The sequence below is a fragment of the Podarcis bocagei genome (genome assembly GCF_964188305.1).
Source record: "Podarcis bocagei genome assembly, chromosome: 7".
NCBI classification, from domain to species: Eukaryota; Metazoa; Chordata; class Lepidosauria; order Squamata; family Lacertidae; genus Podarcis; species Podarcis bocagei.
The window spans coordinates 4,166,568-4,193,886 of NC_138132.1; the positions used below are offsets into that span (position 1 = coordinate 4,166,568).

General features: G+C 49.0%; 2 protein-coding genes across 2 annotated transcripts in view; both read left to right on the forward strand.

Moving 5' to 3' along the window:
- PPP1R13L (protein phosphatase 1 regulatory subunit 13 like) overlaps positions 1-27,319 on the forward strand; it is a 228,261-nt gene that overhangs the window by 75,146 nt on the left and 125,796 nt on the right. The gene's annotated exons all lie outside the window — the stretch shown is intronic.
- The window catches only part of ERCC2 (ERCC excision repair 2, TFIIH core complex helicase subunit), a 50,246-nt gene that overhangs the window by 12,900 nt on the left and 10,027 nt on the right, over positions 1-27,319 (forward strand). Inside the window, exons 5-16 of the mRNA XM_081200289.1 lie at positions 3,644-3,757; positions 4,008-4,124; positions 6,576-6,692; positions 16,403-16,526; positions 16,965-17,061; positions 18,893-19,026; positions 19,639-19,807; positions 20,535-20,653; positions 23,356-23,425; positions 25,797-25,866; positions 26,010-26,111; positions 26,524-26,587. Of these exons, the coding sequence (XP_081056415.1) occupies positions 3,644-3,757; positions 4,008-4,124; positions 6,576-6,692; positions 16,403-16,526; positions 16,965-17,061; positions 18,893-19,026; positions 19,639-19,807; positions 20,535-20,653; positions 23,356-23,425; positions 25,797-25,866; positions 26,010-26,111; positions 26,524-26,587 (1,297 nt within the window). The remainder of the gene's footprint in view (positions 1-3,643; positions 3,758-4,007; positions 4,125-6,575; positions 6,693-16,402; positions 16,527-16,964; positions 17,062-18,892; positions 19,027-19,638; positions 19,808-20,534; positions 20,654-23,355; positions 23,426-25,796; positions 25,867-26,009; positions 26,112-26,523; positions 26,588-27,319) is intronic.

The window sequence follows — 27,319 nt, forward strand, 5'->3', positions numbered from 1 at the left end:
TTCCTGGAGTAAAACGCTCCCGGCCGCCAAACCCCCTGCGGGTCTTTCTGCAGCAGGACTGCTCCCACGGCTCTGTCCGAGGCGTCTGTCTCCACCCTCATCGGCCTGCTGGGGTCGACATGCAGCAGCTGCTCTTCCGACGCGAAGAGACGCTTGAGTGCCTGAAAGGACTGCTCCGCCTGCTCTGTCCAGATGAACTTCTTTTTTTTGGAGCTAAGCGTGTCCGTGATGGCCGCTGTCTGCATAGCGAAGCCTTTGATAAACTTGCGATAGAAGTTCGCGAAGCCGACAAACCGTTGGACCTCCTTCCGGTTGCGTGGGCTTTTCCAATCCAACACCGCTCGAACCTTGGCGCTGTCCATGGCGAGCCCCTTGTCAGACAACTTGTAGCCCAGAAAATCCACCTCCGTCACGTCGAATTGGCACTTCTCCAGCTTGGCGTAGAGCCTATGCTGCTGTAGCCTGCTTAGCACTTCTTTGACGTGTCTGTCATGCTCCTGCTGCGATTCCGAAAAGATCAGGATGTCATCTAAGAAACAGACGCACGTCTTGTAGAGGAGCCCCGCCAACACGTGATGCATGAACGCTTGAAAAACGTGGGAGCCATTTTGCAATCCAAAAGGCATAACTCTATATTCGTAGGTGCCCAGCGGCGTGAACATGGCTGTCTTCCACTCATCCCCTTCCCGCATGCGAATGAGGTTGTACGCCCCTCGCAGGTCTAACTTGGTGAACACGCTGCCCTTCCGTACCTTTGCGAGGAGGTCGTCGATTCGGGGCATGGGGAAGTCCGATGGCTTGGTCACACTGTTTAAGATGCGATAGTCCACCACAAGTCTTTTTTGGGGCGTGTCCCGCTTCTTAACAAAGAATACAGGACTGCCCCCCGCTGCCTTGGACTCCCGGATGAAACCGCGCTCCAAATTATGATCTATGAACTCTTTGAGTTCCTGCAGTTCGTCCTCAGACATGGAATACAGCTTCCCTTTAGGCAGCGCCGCCCCCGGCAGCAGGTCAATTTTGCAGTCATATGGTCTGTGGGGGGGTAGCCTGTCTGCCTCCTTCTCGCAGAAAACCTCCAAAAATTCTGCGTACTTGTGGGGAATCGCTTGCAGCGTGCCTAGCAGCAGCTGTGTCTCCTCTTCCTCTCCTTCCTGCCGGGGGACGATGCAGTGTTCAGCACAAAAGGAAGAGCCGAAGGTCAGCTGCCTCTGGTACCAAGCCAGCGTTGGGCTGTGCTTGTCCAGCCAACTCATGCCCAATACAATGGGCGTGTCCGATAGTTGAGTGACGTTGAAGCTGATGATTTCCTTGTGATTCCCAAGGCGCATCACCATTGGTGGCGTCTGCTTCACCACTTGCCCCCCTAGCAGCTCCCTGCCATCCACCGTGACCACCTGCAGGGGCAGCGTGGCCGGCAGCAACTGTATAGCGTGCCGGTCTACAAAGTCTTGCCCTATAAAGTCCGCATTGCTTCCCGAGTCAATGGTGAGCGGCACGTCCATGGTGATTCCATTGGGCAGCTGGAGCGATGCGGTGAGCCTCACTACTGGTTTGGGCGGGAGGGGGTCCATGGGCTGTGAAATCTCCGGGGACTTCTTCACTGACACGTCTGGCTGGGCCCCATTGCCTCTTCCTCCAGCCAGACATCGTCGTTTCCCTGCTGTGGTCCTCCTTGTTGCGTTGCTGCAGTTACCATTGCTGAGGCTGCAGTGTGCTTGTGGAGCCTCCGGGGACACTCTTTCGCCATATGCCCTGGATCCTCGCAGATGTAACACTTCCTGTTCCCTCTAGGAGGCTTCGCTTTCACTGTTGTCGGTGCTAGGGCTCTGGCTGCTGATTGAGCCCTTGCACTTCCAACCTCCATAGGTTCCACTCCTCCTCCTGGCGGAGGCGTGGATTGCGCACGCGCTGCTTCTCTGGGAAGGAAGGAGGAGCCCCTGGCTGGTTCGCGCCCTCCACGCCCCTCGTCCCTGCTCCACGGACGTTCTTCCAGCCGCACCCCCACGGCTAGCGCCCTCTGAACGATCTCCTGCGTGGTCCGGGGTCTCTCCCCCCTCGCAATTTCATCTTTAACAGAGCCGTGCAATCCCTCCCAAAACAGGTCTCTTACAGGAGCCGAATCCCTGTCCCATTCCAGAGCACTGACCAAAGCGAAAAAGCGGGCATGATACTGCCTTACGCTGGCCCTCCCTTGTTTCAGTCCATGTATCTGCTGCCGAGCAAGATCCACGTCAATGCTTGATAAGAAACACCCATCCATCGCTTTAATAAGGGCATCCGCATTTTGGAGCGCCGGATCCTTATCCCTCCACAAATTGCGTAGCCATGCTTTAGCTTCCCCATGCAAATGGGACATGATGAACCCCACTTTCTCTTGCTCATCTCTAAAGTCTTTTTTCAGCAGTTCCAGTGCGCACATTACATCTGCTCTAAAGTTGGGGTACTGCTGCAGGTTCCCATCGAAGTGAGAGACCAGACCGCCTGTTCGTCTCGCCAACCCAATTCCCTCCTGTCTGGGTGTCAGTTGCCCGTGCTTCGTAAGCATGTCCAACCTGACCTGGAGATCCCTGCAGGCGGCAGCTGCCTCCTCCTCTCTCTTCCTGGATGCGAGAGCCTCGGCATTCAGTTGTGACACTGCTTTTCTGAGTTCCTCTATCTGCTGCTCAGCCGTCATGTTGTCTGCCGTTCGTGAGCTAGCTAGTAGGCACCTGCTTCTCTCCTCTCCTCGAGGCTGTAGATGCCCACAATTTTAAGGGGACGGAGCTTACTGTCAGAGCTGCTTCAAGATCCTAGCTCACAGAGGATCACGCTAGCCAGCGGTCATTAAGTAAAAGTCTTTATTGAGTTACAGTTTCCATTCCCAAGCTGCTGCGTGCAACTCTACGTCTAATGGCTAGATCGGCGAAGCTCCGTCTGAGTCTCCGCCCCTTGTGCACCAACTTAATATCCTAGCCCTGCTCCACCTTTTCCGCCTGACTGCTCTCCTCTGGGTCCCTCTGCCCCCCGGGGTCTCTTCCTTCCGGGATTCTTCTGACGCCGACCCCCCGGAACTCCCTGTCTCCTTGCGCCGGGCTTTAGGACCTGGCTCCCTTTCCTGGCTGCCTACTGCGTCACTTTCCTGTGCATTTGAACTTGGCGCGCGCGCCCAACCTTCCACTTTCCGTCTGACCGTTTCTTCGCTCCCCGATGGAGGTGTGGCCACTCCTGACTCGTGCCCTCCCCCCTGTTGCGAGCTGCCAGCGCTTGATCTCTGGCGCTCTTCCTCTTCCCTGCTCTCTGGCTGTGACGCTGGTCCCGATTTCCAACTGCTCTCCTCTGAGTCCCCTCTGGCTCTATCTTCCTGGGGTGTCCCCCTAGGCTCCCCCCTTGCCCTGACCACTGGTGCTCCTTTCTGTGAATCTTCTGATTCACTGGAAAGACTCGGAGATCTCGGGTCGTCGTCATCACTCATCTTTTCTTCTGCCTCCTCCCCCTCGCTCTCTGTTTCCTCCCTTGCCCTTGCCTCTGCTCCTGAACCCCTGACAGCTATCATATCACCCCTTAACCTCCTCTTCTCCAGGCTAAACATGCCCAGCTCCCTTAGCCGTTCCTCATAAGGCATCGCTGAGTCTTTGGCGCGAGTGCTGTGCTTTTTCCCCAGGTCATCGAGGAACTGCGCAAACTCCTGGATTTCCACGAGAAGCAGACAGGAGACAAGCTGCCCTTCCTGGGCTTGGCGCTTAGCTCCAGGAAGAACCTCTGCATCCACCCGGAGGTTTGCCCGTTGTTTTGATTAGCGCCGTTCTGCCCAATGGGCTTACTTGGGAGTCGCCCACGTCGCTGCCTTTCAGGGCGTTCAGACACCTTGGGGTCAGCCCCTCTGTGCTCACCCACTTGCCCCTTATCCCAGCTTACCCCCAACCTGGCACCATCTGTGGGTGCTGGAGGTGATGGGAGCTGTAGTCCATCACCCTTGGGGTCTCTGCCAGCTCTGCAGTTCTAATAATCGTTATTCCTCCCTGCAGGTGAGCGCCTTTCGCTTCGGGAAGGAGGTGGACGGGAAATGCTTCAGCCTGACTGCTTCCTACGTCCGGGCTCAGCAGCAGCAGGACAGCAGCATCCCCTCTTGCCGCTTCTTCGAGGTATCGCGATAATAATCGCTGTTTCATTTAGAGTAGGCGTCCCCAACCTTTGGCCCTCCAGATGTTTGGGCCTACAACTCCCATGATCCCTAGCTAACAGGACCAGTGGTTAGGGATGATGGGAATTGAAGTCGAAAACATCTGGAAGGCCAAAGGTTGGGGATGCCTGATTTTTGTTGTTTAGTTGTGTCCGCCCCTTCGTGACCTCCTGGACCAGAGCACTCCAGGCACTCCTGTCTTCCATTGCCTCCCACAGTTTGGTCAAACCCATGCTGGTAGCTTCAAGAACACTCTGTCCTCTGTCGTCCCCTTCTCCTTGTGCCCTCCATCTTTCCCAACATCAGGGTCTTTTCCAGGGAGTCTTCACTTCTCATGAGGTCGCCAAAGTATTGGAGCCTCAACTTCAGGATCTGTCCTTCCAGTGAGCACTCAGGGCTGATTTCCTGAAGAATGGATTGGTTTGATCTTCTTGCAGTCCATGGGACTCTCAAGAGTCTCCTCCAGCACCATAATTCAAAAGCATCCATTCTTCGGCGAAAACTATCACTACTGGGAAAACCATAGCTTTAAGTATGCCTGAAATAATAATAATAATAATAATAATAATAATAATAATAATAATAATAATAATACCTTTATTGTCAATGTACAACCTGTGTACAGTGAAATTAACCGAGCTTCTCTCCCCACCCCAAACACCCAATGTCATTGCACTCTGTGCTTGTCACACAACACACCCACCCCGAAAGTCAATTGCACTATATTCTTTTCTGTTCAGCAGCCTAACAGCCCACGGATAGAAACTGTTTTTTAGCCTGTTGGTATGACCGATTATGGGACGCGGGTGGCGCTGTGGGTTAAACCACAGAGCCTAGGACTTGCCGATCAGAAGGTTTGTGGTTCGAATCCCCGCGACGGGGTGAGCTCCTGTTGCTCCTGTCAACCCAGCAGTTTGAAAGCACATCAAAGTGCAAGTAGATAAATAGGTACCACTCCGGCGGGAAGGTAAACGGCGTTTCCATGCGCTGCTCTGGTTTGCCAGAAGCGGCTTAGTCATGCTGGCCACATGACCTGGAAGCTGTACGCCGGCTCCCTCGGCCTGAAAACGAGATGAGCGCCGCAACCCCAGAGTCAACTTTGTCTGGATTTAACTGTCCAGTTGTCCCTTTACCTATTAGATCCATCATAACTTATTTACACTGTTGAATTTATCTCAACACTGCCAGCGTTTTCAGCTGTACACAGTTGTATCAATACACATTTTCCAATTTTCTCTAGACGTATGTGTGACGTTAACATATATGAGAGAGTGCTGGAGGAGAAATATTTAAACAGGTTGCACAGTCAGGACCCAGGGGGCTGGAGTGAGTGAGACTATAAAACAAGTTCTGGGAGGAGTTTGTTGGGAGTTGTTGGTGGGTAGTTGGTTGGTTTTAGTGGGTTGGCTGGTTGGGAAAGGCAGTTGGTAATAGAGAGACAGGGCAGTGGGTTCTTGAGTGTGGGGAGGTAGAAGAGATAGAGAGAGGAAAATAAGACGAAGAAAGTAAAGAGCAACAACGTTTGGAATGCCGTAAAAGTTTGATTGTGTCTGAAATAAAATACAGTGGTGCTTCACAAGACGAAATTAATTCGTTCCGCAAGTTTTTTCTTCTTGCGAGTTTTTCGTCTTGCGAAGCACGGTTTCCCATAGGAATGCATTGCAAATCAATCAATGGAGACTGTCCGGGGACAGAGAGGAAGCGCCGCGTGCCTTCCCCTCTGTCCCCGGACCTGTTTAAAGCAAGGGAAGGGGCAGCGGGGAGAATCGCTTCTCCCCGTTGCCGCCCCTTGGTTCAAAAGGGGTCCGGGGAGAGAGGGGAAGGCGCGCGCCTTCCCCTCTGTCCCCTCTTTTGAAGCAAGGGGCGGAGAGGAGAAGATCGCTTCTCCCCGTTGCCGCCCCTTGGTTCAATAGGGGTTCGGGGAGAGAGGGGAAAGCGCGCTGCGCTTCCCCGCTATCCCCGGAGCTTGCGGGGCAAGCTTCATTTTGCGAAGCAAGCCCATAGGGAAATGTGTCTTGCGAAGCGGCTAAGAAAACGAAAAACTCCTTCGTCTAGCGAGTTTTTCGTCTTCCGAGGCGTTCGTCTTGCAGGGCACCACTGTACACTCTTCTTTATTAATTGAGAAGCTGACTGAGACTGAAGTGATTTTACCACGGAGGGCCTGGTTGGTGGCAGCGGATTAGTGGTGTACGGGTTAATAGTCCGTGAGACGACCGGGGGCTCCGTACGAACGCCACACTATATTCTTGTTCTCTTATTCTATATGATGGAATCGACATCAACTTTCTAAGCATCTCGTCTTAGAAAATGATGTTTTTAGCAGGTGCCAAAAAGAATACCTGGCCCTCAAGGCTCCCTTCCAACTCTCTGATTCAAACCGCAGCTCGCCATGTGCTTTTCCCTTCTTTGGCAGGAATTTGATGCCCACGGGCGGCAGGTGCCTCTCCCATACGGCGTGTACAATCTCGACGACTTGAAGGCCTTTGGTCGCCAGAAAGGATGGTGCCCCTACTTCCTTGCACGATACTCGGTAATGTGGCTGTGATCACCTAGCTGTCTTTTTTTGTGCATAATAGGTAACCAGGTATATTTTGTTTGGGTCCCCTTCCTCTGCCTCCATGTGACTGCCATCATAAATTTCTGGAGGGGGGAAAAAACAGCCCAAATGGCCATGGCATAAAATATAATAAAATTTATACACTGGTTGATTTGAAAAACAAAACAAAACACAAACTAAAAGCAGTTTATGAAAGATAAAACAATAAAATTAAGAAAGATTTGCAGCCCTTCTTTAAAACACACAAAACTTAATAATAATGATAGTAATAGTAGTAGTAATAATAATAATAATAATAATTTTTTATTTATACCCCGCCCTCCCCAGCCAAGGCCGGGCTCAGAGCGGCTTACAAGCAATAATAAAAACAAGATGAATGATTACAACTTAAAAACAAAAATAAAATACAACATTAAAACAGTGGAACATTAAAATATTAAAATGTAGCCTCATTGCAGGAGAAGGAAAAGAAAAAAGAAAATGGGGGGGGGGGGAGGGAATCAAATTGGCTCCAATCCAAAGGCCAGGCGGAACAACTCTGTCTTACAGGCCCTGCGGAAAGAAATCAGATCCTGCAGGGCCCTGGTCTCATGAGACAGAGCGTTCCACCAAGTTGGGGCCAGTGCTGAAAAGGCCCTGGCTCTGGTTGAAGCCAATCTAACTTCCTTAGGGCCTGGGACCACTAGGGTGTTGTTATTTATGGACCTTGAGGCTCTCTGTGGGGCATACCAGGCGAGGCGGTCCCGTAGGTACGAGGGTCCTAGGCCGTGAAGGGCTTTAAAGGTCAAAAGCAGCACCTTAAATCTGACCCTGTACTCCACCGGGAGCCAGTGCAGCTTGTAAAGCACTGGATGAATATGCTCCCATGGCAGAGACCCCGTGAGGAGCCTCGCTGCAGCATTCTGTACCCGCTGGAGTTTCTGGGACAGCTTCAAGGGCAGCCCCGCATAGAGCGAATTACAGTAGTCAAGCCTGGAGATGACTGTCGCATGGATCACTGTGGCCAGGTCGGGGCGGGAAAGGTAAGGGACCAACTGCTTGATGCGGCGAAGGTGGAAAAATGTCGCCTTGGCTGTTGCTGTAACTTGCGCCTCCATGGAAAGGGAGGCGTCAAGGATTACACCCAAACAACTTCATTGTCCAGAAAGTGGGAGAAGCAACAAGAGGAACAGCCATTTTAGATCTGGTCCTAACCAATGTTGATGACCTGGTTAGTGGGGTAGAAGTGGAAGGATCATTAGGCGCGAGTGATCATGCTCTTCTGAAGTTTACTATACAGCGGAAAGGAGCAGCCAAGCATACTAGGACTCAATTTCTTGACTTTAAGAAAGCCGACTTCATAAAACTTAGGGAAGTGCTGGGTGAGATCCCATGGACAGTAATACTAAAAGGAAAGGGAGTTCATGATGGCTGGGAGTTTGTTAAGAGGGAGATAGTAAAAGCACAACGTCAGGCAATACCAATGAGACGGAAACATGGAAGGTGCCTAAAGAAGCCAGGGTGGCTATCTAAAGAACTTTTAACTGAATTAAGATTAAAAAAGGATGTGTACAAAAAATGGAAAAGGGGGGAAACCACCAAAGAGGAATTCAAACAAATAGCCAGCACGTGTAGACACAAAGTCAGAAAAGCTAAAGCACAGAATGAACTCAGGCTTGCTAGAGAGGTTAAAAGCAACAAAAAAGGCTTTTATGGGTATGTTCGTAGCAAAAGGAAGAACAAAGAAACAGTGGGGTCACTCAGAGGAGAAGATGGTGAAATGCAAACAGGGGACACAGAAAGGGCTGAACTCCTCAATGCCTTCTTTGCCTCAGTCTTCTCCGATAAAGAAAACAATGCCCGACCTGAAGAATTTGGAGCAAATGATTCAGCAGAGGAAACACAGCCCAGAATAACTAAGGAGACAGTACAAGAATATTTGGCTAGTTTAGATGTATTCAAGTCTCCAGGGCCAGATGAACTGCATCCAAGAGTATTAAAAGAACTGGCAGATGTGATCTCAGAACCACTGGCAGTCATCTTCGAGAAATCCTGGAGAACAGGCGAAGTCCCGGCAGACTGGAGGAGGGCAAATGTTGTCCCTATTTTCAAAAAGGGGAAAAGAGAGGACCCAAATAATTACCGCCCAGTCAGTCTGACATCAATAGCAGGGAAGATTCTGGAGCAGATCATTAAGCAAACAGTCTGTGAGCACCTAGAAAGGAATGCTGTGATCACCAATAGTCAGCATGGATTTCTGAAAAATAAGTCATGTCAGACTAACCTGATCTCATTTTTTGACAGAATTACAAGCCTGGTAGATGAAGGGAACTCAGTGGATATAGCCTACCTTGATTTCAGTAAGGCATTTGACAAGGTGCCCCATGATATTCTTGTAAAGAAGCTGGTAAAATGCGGTCTTGACTCTGCTACCACTCAGTGGATTTGTAACTGGCTGACTGACCGAACCCAAAGGGTGCTCATCAATGGTTCCTCTTCATCCTGGAGAAGAGTGACTAGTGGGGTGCCACAGGGTTCTGTCTTGGGCCCGGTCTTATTTAACATCTTTATCAACGACTTGGATGATGGACTCAAGGGCATCCTGATCAAATTTGCAGATGACACCAAACTGGGAGGGGTGGCTAACACCCCAGAGGACAGGATCACACTTCAAAACGACCTTGACAGATTAGAGAACTGGGCAAAAACAAACAAAATGAATTTTAACAGGGAGAAATGTAAAGTATTGCACTTGGGCAAAAAAAATGAGAGGCACAAATACAAGATGGGTGACACCTGGCTTGAGAGCAGTACATGTGAAAAGGATCTAGGAGTCTTGGTTGACCACAAACTTGACATGAGCCAACAGTGTGACGCGGCAGCTAAAAAAGCCAATGCAATTCTGGGCTGCATCAATAGGAGTATAGCATCTAGATCAAGGGAAGTAATAGTGCCACTGTATTCTGCTCTGGTCAGACCACACCTGGAGTACTGTGTCCAGTTCTGGGCACCACAATTCAAGAAGGACACTGACAAACTGGAATGTGTCCAGAGGAGGGCAACCAAAATGGTCAAAGGCCTGGAAACGATGCCTTATGAGGAACGGCTAAGGGAGCTGGGCATGTTTAGCCTGGAGAAGAGGAGGTTAAGGGGTGATATGATAGCCATGTTCAAATATATAAAAGGATGTCACATAGAGGAGGGAGAAAGGTTGTTTTCTGCTGCTCCAGAGAAGCGGACACGGAGCAATGGATCCAAACTACAAGAAAGAAGATTCCACCTAAACATTAGGAAGAACTTCCTGACAGTAAGAGCTGTTCGACAGTGGAATTTGCTGCCAAGGAGTGTGGTGGAGTCTCCTACTTTGGAGGTCTTTAAGCAGAGGCTTGACAACCATATGTCAGGAGTGCTCTGATGGTGTTTCCTGCTTGGCAGGGGGTTGGACTCAATGGCCCTTGTGGTCTCTTCCAACTCTATGATTCTATGATTCTATGATTCTATGAAACTCTTAACGGAAGGCAATGGCACTAATTGGGCCCCCTCAAGAGAAGGGAGTTGGTCCCACATCCCCATACCATCCCGACCCAGCCATAGGACCTCTGTCTTCGAAGGATTTAGTTTCAATCGGCTCCCACGAAACCATCCAGCCACAGCTTCCAAGCATCTGGTCAGTGTGTAAGTGGCCGAGTCGGTGTGGCCATCCATCAGTAGATAGAGCTGAGTGTCATCAGCATATTGATGACAGCCCAGCCCGAAGCTCCGGATAATCTGGGCAAGGGGGCGCATAAAGATGTTAAAAAGCATCGGGGAGAGAATTGCGCCCTGCGGCACTCCACACACCAAGGAGTGGCGTGACGACATTTCCCTCCCTAGTGCCACCCTCTGTCCCCGACCAGAGATAAAAGAGCACAACCAGTTACGGGCTATGCCCTGTATCCCCACGTCTGCAAGGCGATGGTCCAGAAGATCATGATCGACCATGTCAAAGGCTGCTGACAAATCTAAAAGGATCAGCAGCCCTGACCCGCCTCGATCCAGTTGTCTACGGATATCATCTGTTAGGGCAACCAGAGCCGTCTCCGTCCCAAAACCAGGACGGAAACCGGACTGAAATGGATCTAATGCCGATGTTTCCTCCAGAAACCTACCAAGCTGTTCAGCAACCGCTCTCTCAATTACCTTACCCAGGTATGGAAGATTTGAAACTGGGCGGTAATTGGATAGGTCTAAGGGATCTAATGAAGTTTTCTTTAAGAGTGGACGCACCACTGCTTCCTTCAGTTCCCCTGGGAATGTCCCGGTGTCAAGGGACAAATTGATAATTTCAACCAGGGGGGTCCGCGCAACATCTGGACACTCCCTAATCAGCCAAGACGGGCACGGATCAAGGAGGCAGGTGGTGGGCCTACCAACTTGGAGGAATCTATCCACATCAGTAGGGAGTATCCGATCGAAATGGTCCAACACTGGACCAGAAGTCAGTCGAGGGGCCTCCAGTTCAGTTACTGTATCTAAATTGGCAGGGAGGTCACGGCGGAACAACAGGACTTTCTCCGCAAAAAAGCTCGCGAATGCCTCACAGCTGTGGGTCGAATTTGTGCTTAAATTTGGTTGTCCTCCTAAGGACGTTGTTGACCTAATTATTCTAAAAAGTTGTGCCGGGCGAGAGCTAGCGGATGCAATGGAAGCTGCAAAGTAAGATTTCTTAGCAGCTTTCATAGCCATCTCATAGGCTTTCATAAGCGTCCTATAAGATGTTCTTGAGGCTCCGTCACGAGTCCGTCGCCATACTCGCTCTAGCCGTCTGAGATCCCGCTTCATTTTCCGGAGCTCCTCAGTAAACCAAGGGGCCCGGTTTCGACGGGGTCGCAGAGGGCGCGATCTCATCAATGGCTGCCAAGAGCCGGTTATTCCAGTCCTCAACAAGGTCATCTAATGAGTCGCCAGGAGGAGCAGGGTTCCGCAAGGCTTGTCGGAATCTATCAGGATCCATCAGTTTTCGCGGACGAGCCCAAATAGGTTCGCCACCCGAGCCGGGGAGGAGCGGGAATTCAATCTTGGCTTTTAAAGCGTAGTGATCAGACCATGGCACTTTCACAGCGGGGAGCATGATCACATCTATGCCAACCCCAAAGATCAGATCCAGCGTGTGGCCTACTTGATGAGTGGTAGTAGTAGTAGTAGTAGTAGTAGTAGTAGTAGTAGTAGTAGTAATAATAATTTATTATTTATACCCCGTCCATCTGGCTGAGTTTCCCCAGCCACTCTGGGTGGCTCCCAATCGAGTGCTAAAAACAATACAGCATTAAATATTAAAAACTTCCCTAATAATACAGTGGTACCTTGGGTTAAGTACTTAATTCGTTCTGGAGGTCTGTTCTTAACCTGAAACTGTTCTTAACCTGAAGCACCACTTTAGCTAATGGGGCCTCCCGCTGCTGCCGTGCCGCCGGAGCACGATTTCTGTTCTCATCCTGAAGCAAAGTTCTTAACCTGAAGCACTATTTCTGGGTTAGCGGAGTCTGTAACCTGAAGTGTATGTAACCTGAAGCGTATGTAACCTGAGGTACCGCTGTACTAATAATACTAAAACAGATTAAAAATACTATTCAGCTTCTTAAGAACCTCCTCTTTAATAATAATAATAATAATAATAATAATAATAATAATAATAATAATAATAATAATAATTTATTATTTATACCCCGCCCATCTGGCTGATTTTCCCCAGCCACTCTGGGCGGCTTTATAGATGCCAAGTTGCTGCATCAATAGGAGTATAGCATCTAGATCAAGGGAAGTAATAGTGCCATTGTATTCTGCTCTGGTCAGACCTCACCTGGAGTACTGTGTCCAGTTCTGGGCACCACAGTTCAAGAAGGACACTGACAAACTGGAACGTGTCCAGAGGAGGGCAACCAAAATGGTCAAAGGCCTGGAAACGATGCCTTATGAGGAACGGCTAAGGGAGCTGGGCATGTTTAGCCTGGAGAAGAGGAGGTTAAGGGGTGATATGATAGCCATGTTCAAATATATAAAAGGATGTCACATGGAGGAGGGAGAAAGGTTGTTTTCTGCTGCTCCAGAGAAGCGGACACGGAGCAATGGATCCAAACTACAAGAGCCAGTGTGGTGTAGTGGTTAAGAGCGGTAGTCTCGTAATCTGGGGAACAGGGTTCGCGTCTCCGCTCCTCCACATGCAGCTGCTGGGTGACCTTGGGCCAGTCACACTTCTTTGAAGTCTCTCAGCCCCACTCACCTCACAGAGTGTTTGTTGTGGGGGAGGAAGAGAAAGGAGAATGTTAGCCGCTTTGAGACTCCTTAAAGGGAGTGAAAGGCGGGATATCAAATCTAAACTCTTCTTCTTCTTCACCTAAACATTAGGAAGAACTTCCTGACAGTAAGAGCTGTTCGACAGTGGAATTTGCTGCCTGGGAGTGTGGTGGAGTCTCCTACTTTGGAGGTCTTTAAGCAGAGGCTTGACAACCATATGTCAGGAGTGCTCTGATGGTGTTTCCTGCTTGGCAGGGGGTTGGACTCGATGGCCCTTGTGGTCTCTTCCAACTCTATGAGTCTATGATTCTGTGATTCTATGATTCCTGACCTCATAGCTCAAAGAGTGCAAGGCCTGCTGGAATATCTGAGGCCAGAGAGCCAAGTACAAACTAATGAATGCAAATAATTTTGTTTGAAGCATATTGATGGGCTCTTTAGTTGAAAACCCGCTCAGAAACACAATATCGGCAGCTAGAGATTGCTGCTCCCGGGCTTAGAATGGAAAGGACACGGCATGCAAGGAAAAAGGGATGGGGAGGGAAGAGGAAGGGGAAAAGCTCAGGCACCTGTTCTTGAACATTACGGTTCTTCTCATGACCTGCTGGGAGGGAAGCTGGTAGCCTGATGGAACGCCTGCTGTGAGGAGAGAGGGAGAACCAAAGGTGGCAGAGGTGATGGAGATGAGTCCTGTTTGCTTTTCCCCCTCTGCAGCTGGCATTTTCTGCTTAAATTTCCAATAATTGGGGGTGGGGGGTGGGGATTTCAGTGCCTTCTCACCACCCATTACTCACTAAATTAGAATAAATGTGCAATATAAGGTTGTGCTGTTGTTTCCCCCCCCAAATTTTTTATTCGTTTTCCAAGTTTAAAACAGACATATCAACAAAGATAAAAAGAAAACATCAAAAAACAAGCAACAAACAAACATATATCCTAACTGTGGAAAATCCACTTTTGTTAACATTGCTAAGTGACTTCCTCGAATCTCCCTGGCTGAGTTTCCATATAAATCATTGTAGCAGTTTTCGAAAACTAATTTCACATAAAATTTACATAGTCCTATTAACATCTTTCTTTCTTTTCATTTTGACTTTTATCCATAGTATTCTACAACATCACACATTTAAATCCTAGGCCAATTTGGTACTCACAAGTAATTCTATTTAAATTATCTTAACATATTAAGGAGTGTCAGGAGCGCTCTGATGGTGTTTCCTGCTTGGCAGGGGGTTGGACTCGATGGCCCTTGTGGTCTCTTCCAACTCTATGATTCTATGATTCTATATTTAACTAAATATTCTTTAAATTTCCTCCATTCCTCTTGATACTCCTCCTCCTTCTGGTCGCGGACTCTTCTGGTCAGGTTGGCTAGCTCCGAAAAATCCATCGTCTTCATCTGCCATTCCTCCACTGTTGGTGGCACTTGTGATTTCCAATTTTTGGCCAGCAAAATTCTAGCAGCAGTTGTGGCATACAAAAAACAATCTAACATCTTTCTTGGGCAATTCCAAACCTATTATTCCAAGAAGAAAGGCCTCTGGTTTCTTAATAAATGTACATTTTAACATTTTTTTCAATTCATTATAAATCTTTTCCCAAAAGTCTTTCACCTTGGGACAAGTCCACCACATATGAAGTAAGGTTGTGTTTTTGGTTGTTTTTTTTAAGGGTACACCTCATTTTTCATTACCTCCATTCCCTGCCTGCCTGAAGTTTTCTGTGTAGCTTGAAAGCTTGCACAGGTGCTGCTCCTAATTTTTTTTTTAAGAGCACATCTCTTTACATGTTTTGAGCATCTATGGATACCTTTTAATGTGACTGTCCTTTTGAGGGGGGTGGAGAGTTGGTTCCCCGCTCCCTCCACCCCAAGAGGACTGGAAAACGGATGTTACTGGCCCAGAGATGGGAAGGAGATAAAGTCCCTACCAGAGAAGAATGGCAGGTTAAGTTAATGGACTACGCTGAAATGGCTAAAATGACCGGAAGAATCAGAAATCAGGAAGACCAAAATTTTAATAAGGAGTGGGGGCAATTGATAACTTATCTTAAAGACTACTGTAAACAGTAAAAATTGTTAGTAGGACTGGAATATTACTTGTAGTTATGATTGATTCTGGACATAATGGAAGAAGTAAAGGGTTTGGATTATCATAAAAGATGTGGGAGGAACTGAATAATAATAATAATAATAATAATAATAATAATAATAATAATAATAATAATAATTTATTATTTATACCCCACACATCTGGCTGCGCTTCCCCAGCCACTCTGGGCGGCTTCCAACAAAATATTAAAATACAGTAATGCATCAAACATTAAAAGCTTCCCTAAACAGGGCTGCCTTCAAATGTCTTCTAAAAGTCTGGTAGTTGTTGTTCTCATTGACATCTGGTGGGAGGGCGTTCCACAGGGCGGGTGCCACTACCGAGAAGGCCCTCTGCCTGGTTCCCTGTAACTTGGCTCCTCTTAGTGAGGGAACCACCAGAAGGCCCTTGGCGCTGGACCTCAGTGTCCGGGCAGAACGGTGGAGGTGGAGGACCCACAAAGGGGAGGATGGAAGTCCAGGATATTCCTTGGAATCTGGTTTTTATAATTTATGTTTGATATATCTCTGTAAAACGTTAAGTTGAAAAATCAAATGAATTATTTTATTTCATAGAATCATAGAATCATAGAGTTGGAAGAGACCACAAGGGCCATTGAGTCCAACCCCCTGCCAAGCAGGAAACACCATCAGAGCACTCCTGACATATGGTTGTCAAGCCTCTGCTTAAAGACCTCCAAAGTAGGAGACTCCAACACACTCCTTGGCAGCAAATTCCACTGTCGAACAGCTCTTACTATCAGGTTCTTCCTAATGTTTAGGTGGAATTTTCTTTCTTGTAGTTTGGATCCATTGCTCCGTGTCTGCTTCTCTGGAGCAGCAGAAAACAACCTTTCTCCCTCCTCTATGTGACATCCTTTTATATATTTGAACATGGCTATCATATCACCCCTTAACCTCCTCTTCTCCAGGCTAAACATGCCCAGCTCCCTTAGCCGTTCCTCATAAGGCATCGTTTCCAGGCCTTTGACCATTTTGGTTGCCCTCCTCTGGACACGTTCCAGTTTGTCAGTGTCCTTCTTGAACTGTGGTGCCCAGAACTGGACACAGTACTCCAGGTGAGGTCTGACCAGAGCAGAATACAGTGGCACTATTACTTCCCTTGATCTAGATGCTATACTCCTATTGATGCAGCCCAGAATTGCATTGGCTTTTTTAGCTGCCGCGTCACACTGTTGGCTCATGTCAAGTTTGTGGTCAACCAAGACTCCTAGATCCTTTCATTTTTTCAAAAAAAGGATGTGATAACTTGGTCCAATACAGTATAGATTTTCATGCCACGTGTGTCCTTGTTCTGCTGTTTCTCTCCACGCTGGACCAGATCCTTCACGCCAACATCGTGGTGTACAGCTACCACTATCTCCTGGACCCCAAGATCGCTGACCTGGTGTCGAAAGAACTGGCCAAGAAATCTGTCGTCGTCTTCGACGAGGCTCACAATATCGGTATGTAAGAGCGCCTCTTGTCTGTCTTGAACATCTGCAAGCACATACCTAGAATCATAGAATTGTTGAGTTGGGCGGGGACCCCAGGTGCCATCTAGTCCAACCCCCTGCAATGTGGGGGGGATAATGCGACTGTCCCTTTAGGGCCAAGCGTAGCAGGGCCTTTCCTGAGCTGACAGGGTGAGGGTGGTGGTTCATGTAGCACACGCAGAGCCTGCGGAACTCACCGCTACATGGTGCCACGATGGTTATCAGTGCAGGGTGTGTTAAAATTTGAGGAGGCGTTGTGGGAAGAAGATTCTCTCACGAAAGGAGGCCTTGCTGCCCCATCCTGACAAGTGTGGTGGCTCAGTTGCTGTGCCGGAAAATTGTTGGTCTGTCTTCACCTGCCTGGAAAGTCACATAGACCGGCCGGCCAGCCCCTTTCTTCTCCCACAGACAACGTCTGCATCGATTCCATGGGTGTCAACATCACGCGCAAGATGCTGGACCGGTGCCAGGGGAACGTGGCCACACTCCAAGCTAGCATCCAGAAGTGAGTGAGGAGACCCTCTCATTTTCCCATTTTTTAAAATTCAATTTTCTGTTTTACAATTTAGAATATTCACTTAGACTACCTTAAAATATCAATGACTTCCCTTCTTCTCTTCACATGGTTCATTTTGCATAGCATAAGTCCCTGCAAGTTGTATATAAATAAACCATTCAGTATTTCATGATTACTTCCATCAAAACTTACTTACACTGTTGAATTTATCTGGCTCCCGGTGGAGTATTGGGTCAGCTTTAAGGTGCTGGTTTTGACCTTTAAAGCCCTTTGTGGCTTACGGCCCTCGTATTTACAGGACCGCCTCTCCTGGTCTGCCCCGCAGAGGACCTTAAGGTCCATGAACAACCACAGTTTAGAGGTCCCGGGCCCTAAGGAAGCCAAACTATCCTCCACCAGGGCCAGGGCCTTCTCAGTGGTGGCTCCAATCTGGTGGAATGCTCTGTCCCATGAGACCAGCGCCCTGCAGGATTTAACTTCCTTCCGCAGGGCCTGTAAGACAGAGCTATTCCCCCTGGCCTTTAATTTGAACTCAGCCTGATCTTTTATTCCTCTTCCTTCCCTCCCCCTCCCCTTTTTATGAAGATTGCCAGCTCTGGGATCCCACAGCTAATTCTCCCCTGGTCTCCTCACTGGCCCAAATAGGACAAATTTAGCCAGCTAGCCCTGGGGATCGTCTGATGTTTATTGGATGGCTTTCCCCCCTAAATTGATTTTTGAATTCTTATTGTTATCCACGTTTTATACTGTATTTTATGCTGTTTTTGTTGCATCAATTAAGTGTTTTAAATTTGTTGTTAGCCGCCCTGAGCCCGGTTTTTTGAACTGGGAAGGGCGGGGTATAAATAAAAAATTATTATTATTAAGATAAATTAAGATAGGACCCTCTTATTTTCCCACCCGGCAGCCTTGACTCAGCAAATACCCATGAGCACAATGTCGAAATCCTGCACTAAGATCAGCCCCTGATTCTATGGGACGTCCCACATGCATGATTCCAGTTATAGAATTGTAGAGTTGGAAGGGGACCCTAAGGGTCATCTAGCCCAACCCCCCGCAACTCAGGAATCACAGCTTGTTGGGTCATGAAGCGGGTGCGGCAAGGAGCCACTGTAAAGCCCTGGAAACCCTCCTTGGGGGCAGGGGGAGACCTTTTCCAACCACCCTTGCCTCCATGAGAGCTAGAATCTTGGTCCATTTCTATACTGATAGCTGAAATACCCAGGGAACTGAATTAGGAACTTGGGAAGATGTTTCCTACTGCGTCAGACTGCCACTGGGATCCACGCTGTACGCTCCGTGGGGGTCGGAGGCGTTCCGTACATGGAGGGGTTGCTTACCCATTTGTTTGTTTGAGGGCCACATCCTGCAGGTCCCCTGCGCCATCCTGGGATTGCGTACAGCCCTGGCTGCTCATGACCCACAGGTATAATAATAATAATAATAATAATAATAATAATAATAATAATATTCATACTCTGCCTATCTGGCTGAGTTTCCCCAGCCACTCTGGGCGGCTCCCAATCGAGTGTTAAAAACAATACAGCATTAAATATTAAAAACTTCCCTAAACAGGGCTGCCTTCAGATGTCTTTTAAAGATAAGACAGCTCTTATTTCCTTGACATCTGAAAAGAGGGCGTTCCACAGGGCGGGTGCCACCACCGAGAAGGCCCTCTGCCTGGTTCCCTGTAACCTCACTTCTCGCAATGAGGGAACCGCCATAAGGCCCTTGGAGCTGGACCTCAGTGTCCAGGAAGAACGATGGGGGTGGAGACGCTCCTTCAGGTATACAACCCCCTTCTCCCTGTTTCCTCAAGGATCAAGGAGACGGATGCTCAGAAGCTGAAGGAGGAATACCGGCGCCTGGTGGAAGGTCTGCGGGAGGCGAACGTCGCCCGCGAAACGGACGTCTATTTGGCCAACCCGGTGCTGCCCGACGAGGTCCTGCAAGGTGCTTGTGCCTCTTTCTGCAGCGGGAGGTGGGGAGCCTGTGGTGGTTGTCCCCCATTTAAGACAAGACTCCAGGCGAGGTGTTGGGACGCGGGTGGCGCTGTGGGTTAAACCACAGAGCCTAGGGCTTGCTGATCAGAAGGTCGGCAGTTCGAATCCCCGTGACGGGGTGAGCTCCCATTGTTCGGTCCCTGCTCCTGCCAACCTAGCAGTTCAAAAGCACATCAAAGTGCAAGTAGATAAATAGGTACCACTCTGGCGGGAAGGTAAGCGGTGTTTCCATGAGCTTCTGGTTCGCCAGAAGGGGCTCAGTCATGCTGGCCACATGACCCGGAAGCTGTACGCCGGCTCCCTCGGCCAATAAAGCAAGATGAGCGCCGCAACCCCAGAGTCGGCCACGACTGGACCTAATGGTCAGGGGTCCCTTTACCTTTACCTACTCCAGGTGAGGTGTACCCTTGGTTTGATCCAGCATTGACCCATTTCTCATTCTTGAAAAGGGGGAGGGGAGAGATTTGTTCTGGCTGCCCTGGGGCCTCCTGCCTGCTGGACTGGGCTGCCCCACAAGCGTAACGGCAAAGGTCCGACCTGCCTTTCTGTCCCCTCTTGGCAGAGGCCATCCCGGGCAACATCCGGACCGCGGAGCACTTTGTGGGCTTCCTGAAACGCTTCCTGGAGTACTTGAAGTCCCGCTTGCGGGTTCACCACGTGGTCCAGGAAAGCCCCCCGTCGTTCCTGAAGGACATCTTCGAGAAGGTCTGCATTGAGCGCAAGCCCCTTCGGTAAGTGGGGGGGGGGGTCAGGAGGGAGAATATCCCACCCCCAAAAGCCAACCCCACCCTTCGTACCCTTGCTTACACCCCAACCTGTGAGTGGCGTTCGACTCCAGGGCAGAGACAGCGGTGTCTTCAGGTTCTGTTTCCAGTTGTTTTACTGACGGTTTGTTAATTCTTTGATACAGTGGTGCCTCGCAAGACAAAAAGAATCCGTTCTGTGATTCTCTTCGTCTAGCGGTTTTTTCGTCTTGTGAAGCAAGCCCATTGACGGATTAGCGGCTTTTAGCGGCTTATCGGCTTAGCAGATAAGCGGATAAGCGGCTCAGCGGCTTAGAAAAAGGGGGGGAAAGGAAAAAAAACCCGTAGGAACTCGTAAGACATTTTCGTCTTGCGAAGCAAGCCCATAGATTTGTTTTGCGAAGCACCTCCAAAACGGAAAACTCTTTCGTCTAGCGAGTTTTCCGTCTTGAGAGGCATTCGTCTTGCGGGGCACCACTGTACGATTTATGTTTCAATGGTGAAGTTCTGCTGTGCTACTATTTATTGTGTGTAAACCACTTTGCCGACAAAGGTCCGTATAGTTAAAGCCATGGTTTTCCCAGTAGTGATGTATGGAAGTGAGAGCTGGACCATCAAGAAGGCTGATTCCCCATCACTGTTCCTTCACACAAACCTTCTCCCCCGAAGGCAACCCCTGCCTTCCTGCAAACTGGGGCTTTCCTTCCTTTTGCAGATTCTGTGCAGAGCGCCTCCGCTCCCTTCTTCGAACACTGGAAATCGCCGACATCTCTGATTTCTCTCCCATCACGCTGATTTCCAATTTCGCCACCCTGGTCAGCACTTACTCCAAAGGTAAGGGAGACTTTCTGCGTCTGATAGGGTAGTTCGCGCCTTTAAAAAGCAAAACCCTTAGCTCTCTGGCAGTGGCTGTGTCTGAAAAAGTTCAAATAGCAGCAGAGGTAACAACTGATTTGTGCAAGGCTTATGTTCCAGACCCTTGTGGACGTCAGTGGGGCCTGTGTAAGCCCCCTTTTGTGACTTTTTGGGTCACTTCCGGGTTTGGTGCATGTTTGCCAAATTGGTACACAAATCAGCCGTGGCCTGTAGACTGTTAACAGAGAAATCTGAGGGGCTGCCCTGGAGAAAAAAACAAGGACACCAGCCAGGAATACCAGAGCAAAACAGCAGCCAGTAGGCTTGGTCTTGATTGAAGACTGTCGCGACAGGACTCCCACCTGCCACCAGGTGGAACAAGATGGAAGCCCCGAACAAAAGAGAACCCAAACTTTTATTAGCTGCTAATCCCCATGTTTCCCCCCCCCCAAAAAAAACCCTACATCATGGTTACATCATGAAAGGGGAGGTCTGGTGGCAGTAATCTGAGCATCCTGGACCCTGCCCCATGGTTCCCCTTGCCCTCCACCAAACACCCATCAAGTGAAGCAAAAGAGATATTTACATTTCCCTGTTTCCCAGCCAAGTTATCACATCCTTTTGTCTTCATCTGGTTTTGTAAGTCCTGGAATGGCTACCTGTCTGGCACTCAGGTATCAGGAGGCCAGGGATTATCACTCAGGCAGAGGGGCTGCTGAGTAGCTGAGCTCACATGTCTAGATGAATTTCTGAAGTTTCCCCAGTGAGCCAGTACAGAGATACATTTATCAGTGAATTCTTACATTTGGTATTGTGCAGCAAAGGCCCTTTGAATAGATAGGAAGAAACTGTGATGAAGTGTTTTGTGGGGACAAATCACAGAAGTCACAAAAGTGATTGTGCTGATTTTGGTAGTGGGCTGCATGTGCATGATATCTGCTGGAGGGGCAACCCCCCAACCTATACATAAATTCCTGCAACAAGACTAATATTAAAACTTCCATCGACTTTCTAAACATTTGGACAGGCTTGTCTAAACAAATATGTTCTGGAGCAGCCACAGCTTTGGGATCAAGGGCGAGGGATGCCCCACAGAGAGTGCATCGCACTCATCCAGTCTTGAAGTCGCCAGTGCCTGAACTGCTGTGTCCAGGCCTTGAAGCCACCAGGGGGCTCTCCTCTGTGCCACAGCCCGGAGGTGCGCTGGAGCAAAGCACGATGGTGCTCTCATGCGCTGAGGACTGCTGCACCATCTCCTCAAGCCGAGAGGAGAAGGGGACGGGCTCCGTGTGTTTTTTGTCTGACGTTGCCACGGCATATAAATACCTCCTAAGTCTCTTAAGTTCTTAGCCCTGAGGATGAGTCAGTCCACCCGCCTTTAAGAAGCTTAATTCTTCCTCCTCGGCTCTCGGAAGGAAAGCTTTCTGGTGTCCTGGAAGCTTGGGCCTCGACTGGCTTGCAGGCCCAGGGCAAGAAATATTCCAGCCTGCAATGCTTTCTGCATAAATCATAGATCTGGAAGGGACCCCAAGGGTCATCCAGCCCAACCCCAGAAATCGCAGCTAACCCTGGAGCGTTAGCCACCCCTGGGTTAGATCTTCAAGCTGCTGCTTCTGCAGTGAAAAGCTTAAAACAAAAATACTGAGTAACATAGTTTGTAAGAATATGGGAGATAAAACAACAGTTCATTTATAGTAGGTAAAATGAACATTTAAAATTTCGAGCCCGGAAGCTTGAAATAAGTTAGCGTGGCTCTCAACCCCCCCCCCCCGGTAGTAGTAGTAGTAGTAGTAGTAGTAGTAGTAATAATAATAATAATAATAATAATAATTTTATTTATACCCCGCCCTCCCCGGCCAGAGCCGGGTTCAGGGCGGCTAACACCAATAAAATCACAGTAAAAAACATAATAGGGAGACAGACCACAGTCTATTTGTGTACCAATTTAAAATACAGGTTAACATGCAATTTAAAATGCAGCCTCATTTTAAAAGTAGCCGATAAATCAAAACCATAAGGGGAGGGAAACATAAGGGTCAGGCGGAACAGCTCCGTCTTTCAGGCCCTGCAGAAAGAAGTCAAGTCCCGCAGGGCCCTAGTCTCTTGTGACAGAGCGTTCTACCAAGTTGGGGCCAGTACTGAAAAGGCCCTGGCCCTAGTTGGGACCAACCTAACCACCTTGCGACCTGGGACCTCCAAAGTGTTGTCATTTGAGGACCTTAAGGTCCTCCGTGGGGCATACCGGGAGTGGCAGTCCCGTAGGTACGAGGGTCCTAGGCCGCATAGGGCTTTAAAGGTCAAAACCAGCACCTTAAAGCTGATCATGTACTCCACCGGGAGCCAGTGCAGTTGGTAAAGCACTGGGTGAATGTGATCCCGCGGCAAGGACCCCGTAAGGAAGGGCTAGAAGCTTGCATCCTTCCTTTATTCTAAGGAAAGCTGTGCACTCTCTGGAATGGCCAATAATTCTGTATTGCTTTTAACACTCAATTGGGAGCTGCCCAGAGTGGCTGGGGAAACTCAGCCAGATGGGCGGGGTATAAATAATAAATTATTATATATTATTATTATTATATAGGGAGATTAGCATCCTGATTTTGTGCATAATTTTTTGTTGATTGTGTGTGTGTGTGTGCTCGTGCCAGATACCCAAACATCTTTGTTTAATTATCCCACCGCAGGTTTTACTATAATCATCGAACCGTTTGACGACCGAACTCCCACTATCACCAACCCCATCCTGCACTTCAGGTGAGCGCCATGAGGGCACCCCGGGAAATCTAGAGGGCACCCAATTTTTTGGGGGGGGGATCCTTGGGTCCCTTTTTTCTCTAAAAAGATGCACGGGGGGGGCAGTGGTCAGTCTTGACGGGCGACAGGTAACCCCAGGAGTCATCTGCCTGTCAGCTGGAAGGTCATATTTATTTAATTTATTTATTTCATAAAATTTGTACGCTGCTTGAATATTTCTTTAAAAAAACACCTCAAAGCAGTTTTTAAAGGCAAGACGGTAAAATGACCATTGAGAAAAACCAATGACAATCATTAAGACTTTCCCAAAGTTAAAATAACAATAGGCTAAGAACAGGTTAAAATTCACACCAGCTTTCTGAATGTTTAGAATCTCTGAAGCCAGCTCATAAGCCAAAGGGGCAGTCTTACAATCTAAAACACACACACACGACACAAGGGAAAGGGATGAGGAGGGTAGAGGAAAGAATCGAACACCAATCATTAGACAGTTGCTCCTGGTATGCCCCACGGAGGACCTTAAGGTTCACAAATGACAACAGTTTGGAGGTCCCAAGTCGCAAGATGGTTATATTGGTCTCAACGAGGGCCAGGGCCTTTGCAGTACTGGCCCCGACATGGTGGAACGCTCTGTCACAAGAGACTAGGGCCCTGCGGGACTTGACATCTTTCTGCAGGGCCTGAAAGACAGAGCTGTTCCGCCTGGCCTTTGGTTTGGACTCAGTCTGACCCTTAGGTTTCCCTCCCCTTATGGTTTTGACTTTTAAAATGAGGCCGCATTTTAAATTGCATTTTAACCTGTATTTTAAATTGGTCTCCCCCCCTATTATGTTTTTATTGTAATTTTACTGGTGTTAGCCACCCTGAGCCCAGCTCTGGCCGGGGAGGGCAGGATATAAATATTATTATTATTATTATTATTATTATTATTATTATTATTATTATTATTATTAATTACAATGACCAGCTTGCCAGAGGCATTAGTGACACCATCATTTCTCAACTTTGGGTCCCCAGATGTTCTTGAACTACGACTCCCATAATCCCTGACCACTGGCAAGGAATGGCAGACGTTGTAGCCCCACAAAATCCAGGGACACAGACTTGAGAAAGGCTGAGATAGACAATGGCTTTTGTGGGCCCCTACCAATATTATTTTCCTTTTTCTGTGCGGGGTGTGTGTGCAGAATCTACCCCGTTTCCCTGCCTCAGTTTCTCGTGAAATCTTCCCCAATCCTGCACCTTCCTGAGATGTTCTGAACCAGAACTCCCCGTGCGACGCTGGGGCTGACGGGAGTTATAGTTTGACAACATCCGGACGGCACCAGGTTGGGGAAGGCCGTAGTTGAGTGGAAATCAGAACGTCCTTTCGAGGCCAAAGCTATGTTTGCAAAATGTTGTTTTTTGAGGTTGAAGGATGGATGGCGGCCAACAGATTGAGGTTGAATCTTGACAAGACTGAAGTACTGTTTTGGGGGAACAGGAGGCGGGCGGGTGTGGGGGATTCCCTGGTCCTGAATGGGGTAACTGTGCCCCTGAAGGACCAGGTGCGCAGCCTGGGAGTCATTTTGGACTCACAGCTGTCCATGGAGGCGCAGGTCAGTTCTGTGTCCAGGGCAGCTGTTTATCAGCTCCATCTGGTACGCAGGATGAGACCCTACCTGCCCGCAGACTGTCTCACCAGAGTGGTGCATGCTCTGGTTATCTCCCACTTGGACTACTGCCATGCGCTCTACGTAGGGCTACCTTTGAAGGTGACTTAGAAACTGCAATTAATCCAAAATGCGCCAGCTAGACTGGTGACTGGGAGCGGCCGCTAAGACCACATAACACCGGTCCTGAAAGACCTACGTTGGCTCCCAGGACATTTCCGAGCAAAATTCAAAATGTTGGTGTTGATCTTTAAAGCCCCAAACGGCCTCGATCCAGTATACCTGAAGGAGTGTCTCCACCCCCATTGTCCAGTCCAGACACTGAGGTCCAGTTCCGAGGGCCTTCTGGTAGTTCCCTCACTAAGAGGAGCCAAGTTACAGGGAACCAGGCAGAGGGCCTTCTCGGTGGTGGCACCCGCCCTGTGGAACACCCTCCCACCAGATGTCAAAGAGATAAACAACTATCTGACGTTTAGAAGACATCTGAAGGCAGCCCTCTTTAGGGAAGTTTTTAATATTTACTGCTGTATTGTTTTTTACACTCGATTGGGAGCCGCCCAGAGTGGCTGGGGAAACTCAGCCAGATGGGCGGGGTATAAATAATAATAATAATTATTATTATTAATTATTATTGAGGGGGCGGGAAGCCTGGGTGTTGCGAGGGGGTGGACTAGATGTCCCTTGGGTGTCCCGCCCAACAATTCTGTGATTCTCCACAGCTGCATGGACGCCTCCATCGCTATCAAGCCGGTCTTTGAGAGGTTCCAGTCGGTCATTATCACCTCAGGAGTAAGTGTGGCCTTTTTACCGGGTCCATGAGGGTCCTCTTCCTGCAGGCCCAAACCGGTGTGAGTTTGTGTGTGTTTGCGTGAAAGAAAACTGTGATTTGTGGCCACATTTCCCACCCCAATTTCCTCCTCATTCGGGCGCAGACCCTTTCGCCGCTGGACATCTACCCCAAAATCCTGGACTTCAGGCCCGTCACCATGGCAACGTTCACCATGACCCTCGCCAGGACCTGCCTTTGCCCGATGGTGAGTGCAAGGAGACGGGGCGGTTGGCAGAGGGCTCTCCCCACAGTGCCAGGGCCGCCATCAGTCCAGAGGAGCAAAGGGTGAAGAGGCCGTCTGCTTTCTTTAAGGGTCCGGACGCGGCCCCCCAACCTCCAAACCTTCGGGGCTGGTCACTGCCTCTCGGTCCAACCTTTCAGGGTTGTTGTTGTGAAGAGAGATGCCCCCTTTGAGATCCCTGGAGGAAAAAGCAGGGTACAAAGGCAATAAAATAAATGCCTTTTCGTCGGATGTTCCACCCCTAAAGGATTTTTTTGAGGTTCCCTTTCCTTCTGTAAAAAGAGGGGTGTTCAATTAATCAACCACCCAACTTCCCCCATTTCCTTCCCCCCCCAAAAAAACGGGCTGTTTCTCTAAATCCCCTTTCCCATTTCAGATTGTGGGGAGAGGGAACGACCAGGTGACCATCAGCTCCAAGTTCGAGACACGCGAAGACATTGGTAAGGAGGGGGAGCAGAATATTTGCCTTGCGTGGACTTTGCACCCCACCCCTTCTTGCCTAAAATGCAAATTCACACTAAGCATTTTTAAAGGGCTTCAAACAGCCGTGGTTTCTCCCGCCACCACAAAGCATTCTGGGAGTTGTAGTTTGTTAAGGGCGCTGAAGCTCAACATCAAAAAACGAAGATCATGGCCACTGAGCCCATCACCTCCTGGCAAATAGAAGGGGAAGAAATGGAGGCAGTGAGAGATTTTACTTTCTTGGGCTCCATGATCACTGCAGATGGTGACAGCAGCCACAAAATTAAAAGACGCCTGCTTCTTGAAAGAAAAGCAATGAAAAACCTAGACAGCATCTTAAAAAGCAGAGAATCACCTTGCCAACAAAGGTCCGTATAGTTCAAGCTCTGGTTTTCCCAGTAGTGATGTATGGAAGTGAGAGCTGGACCATAAAGAAGGCTGATCGCCGAAGAATGGATGCTTTTGAATTCTGGTGCTGGAGGAGACTCTTGAGAGTCCCATGGACTGCAAGAAGATCCAACCTCTCCATTCTGAAGGAAATCAGCCCTGAGTGCTCACTGGAAGGACAGATCCTGAAGCTGAGGCTCCAAGACTTTGGCCACCTCAGGAGAAGAGAAAAGACCCTGATGTTGGGAAAGATGGAGGGCACAAGGAGAAGGGGACGACGGAGGACGAGATGGTGGGACAGTGTTGTCGAAGCTACCAGCATG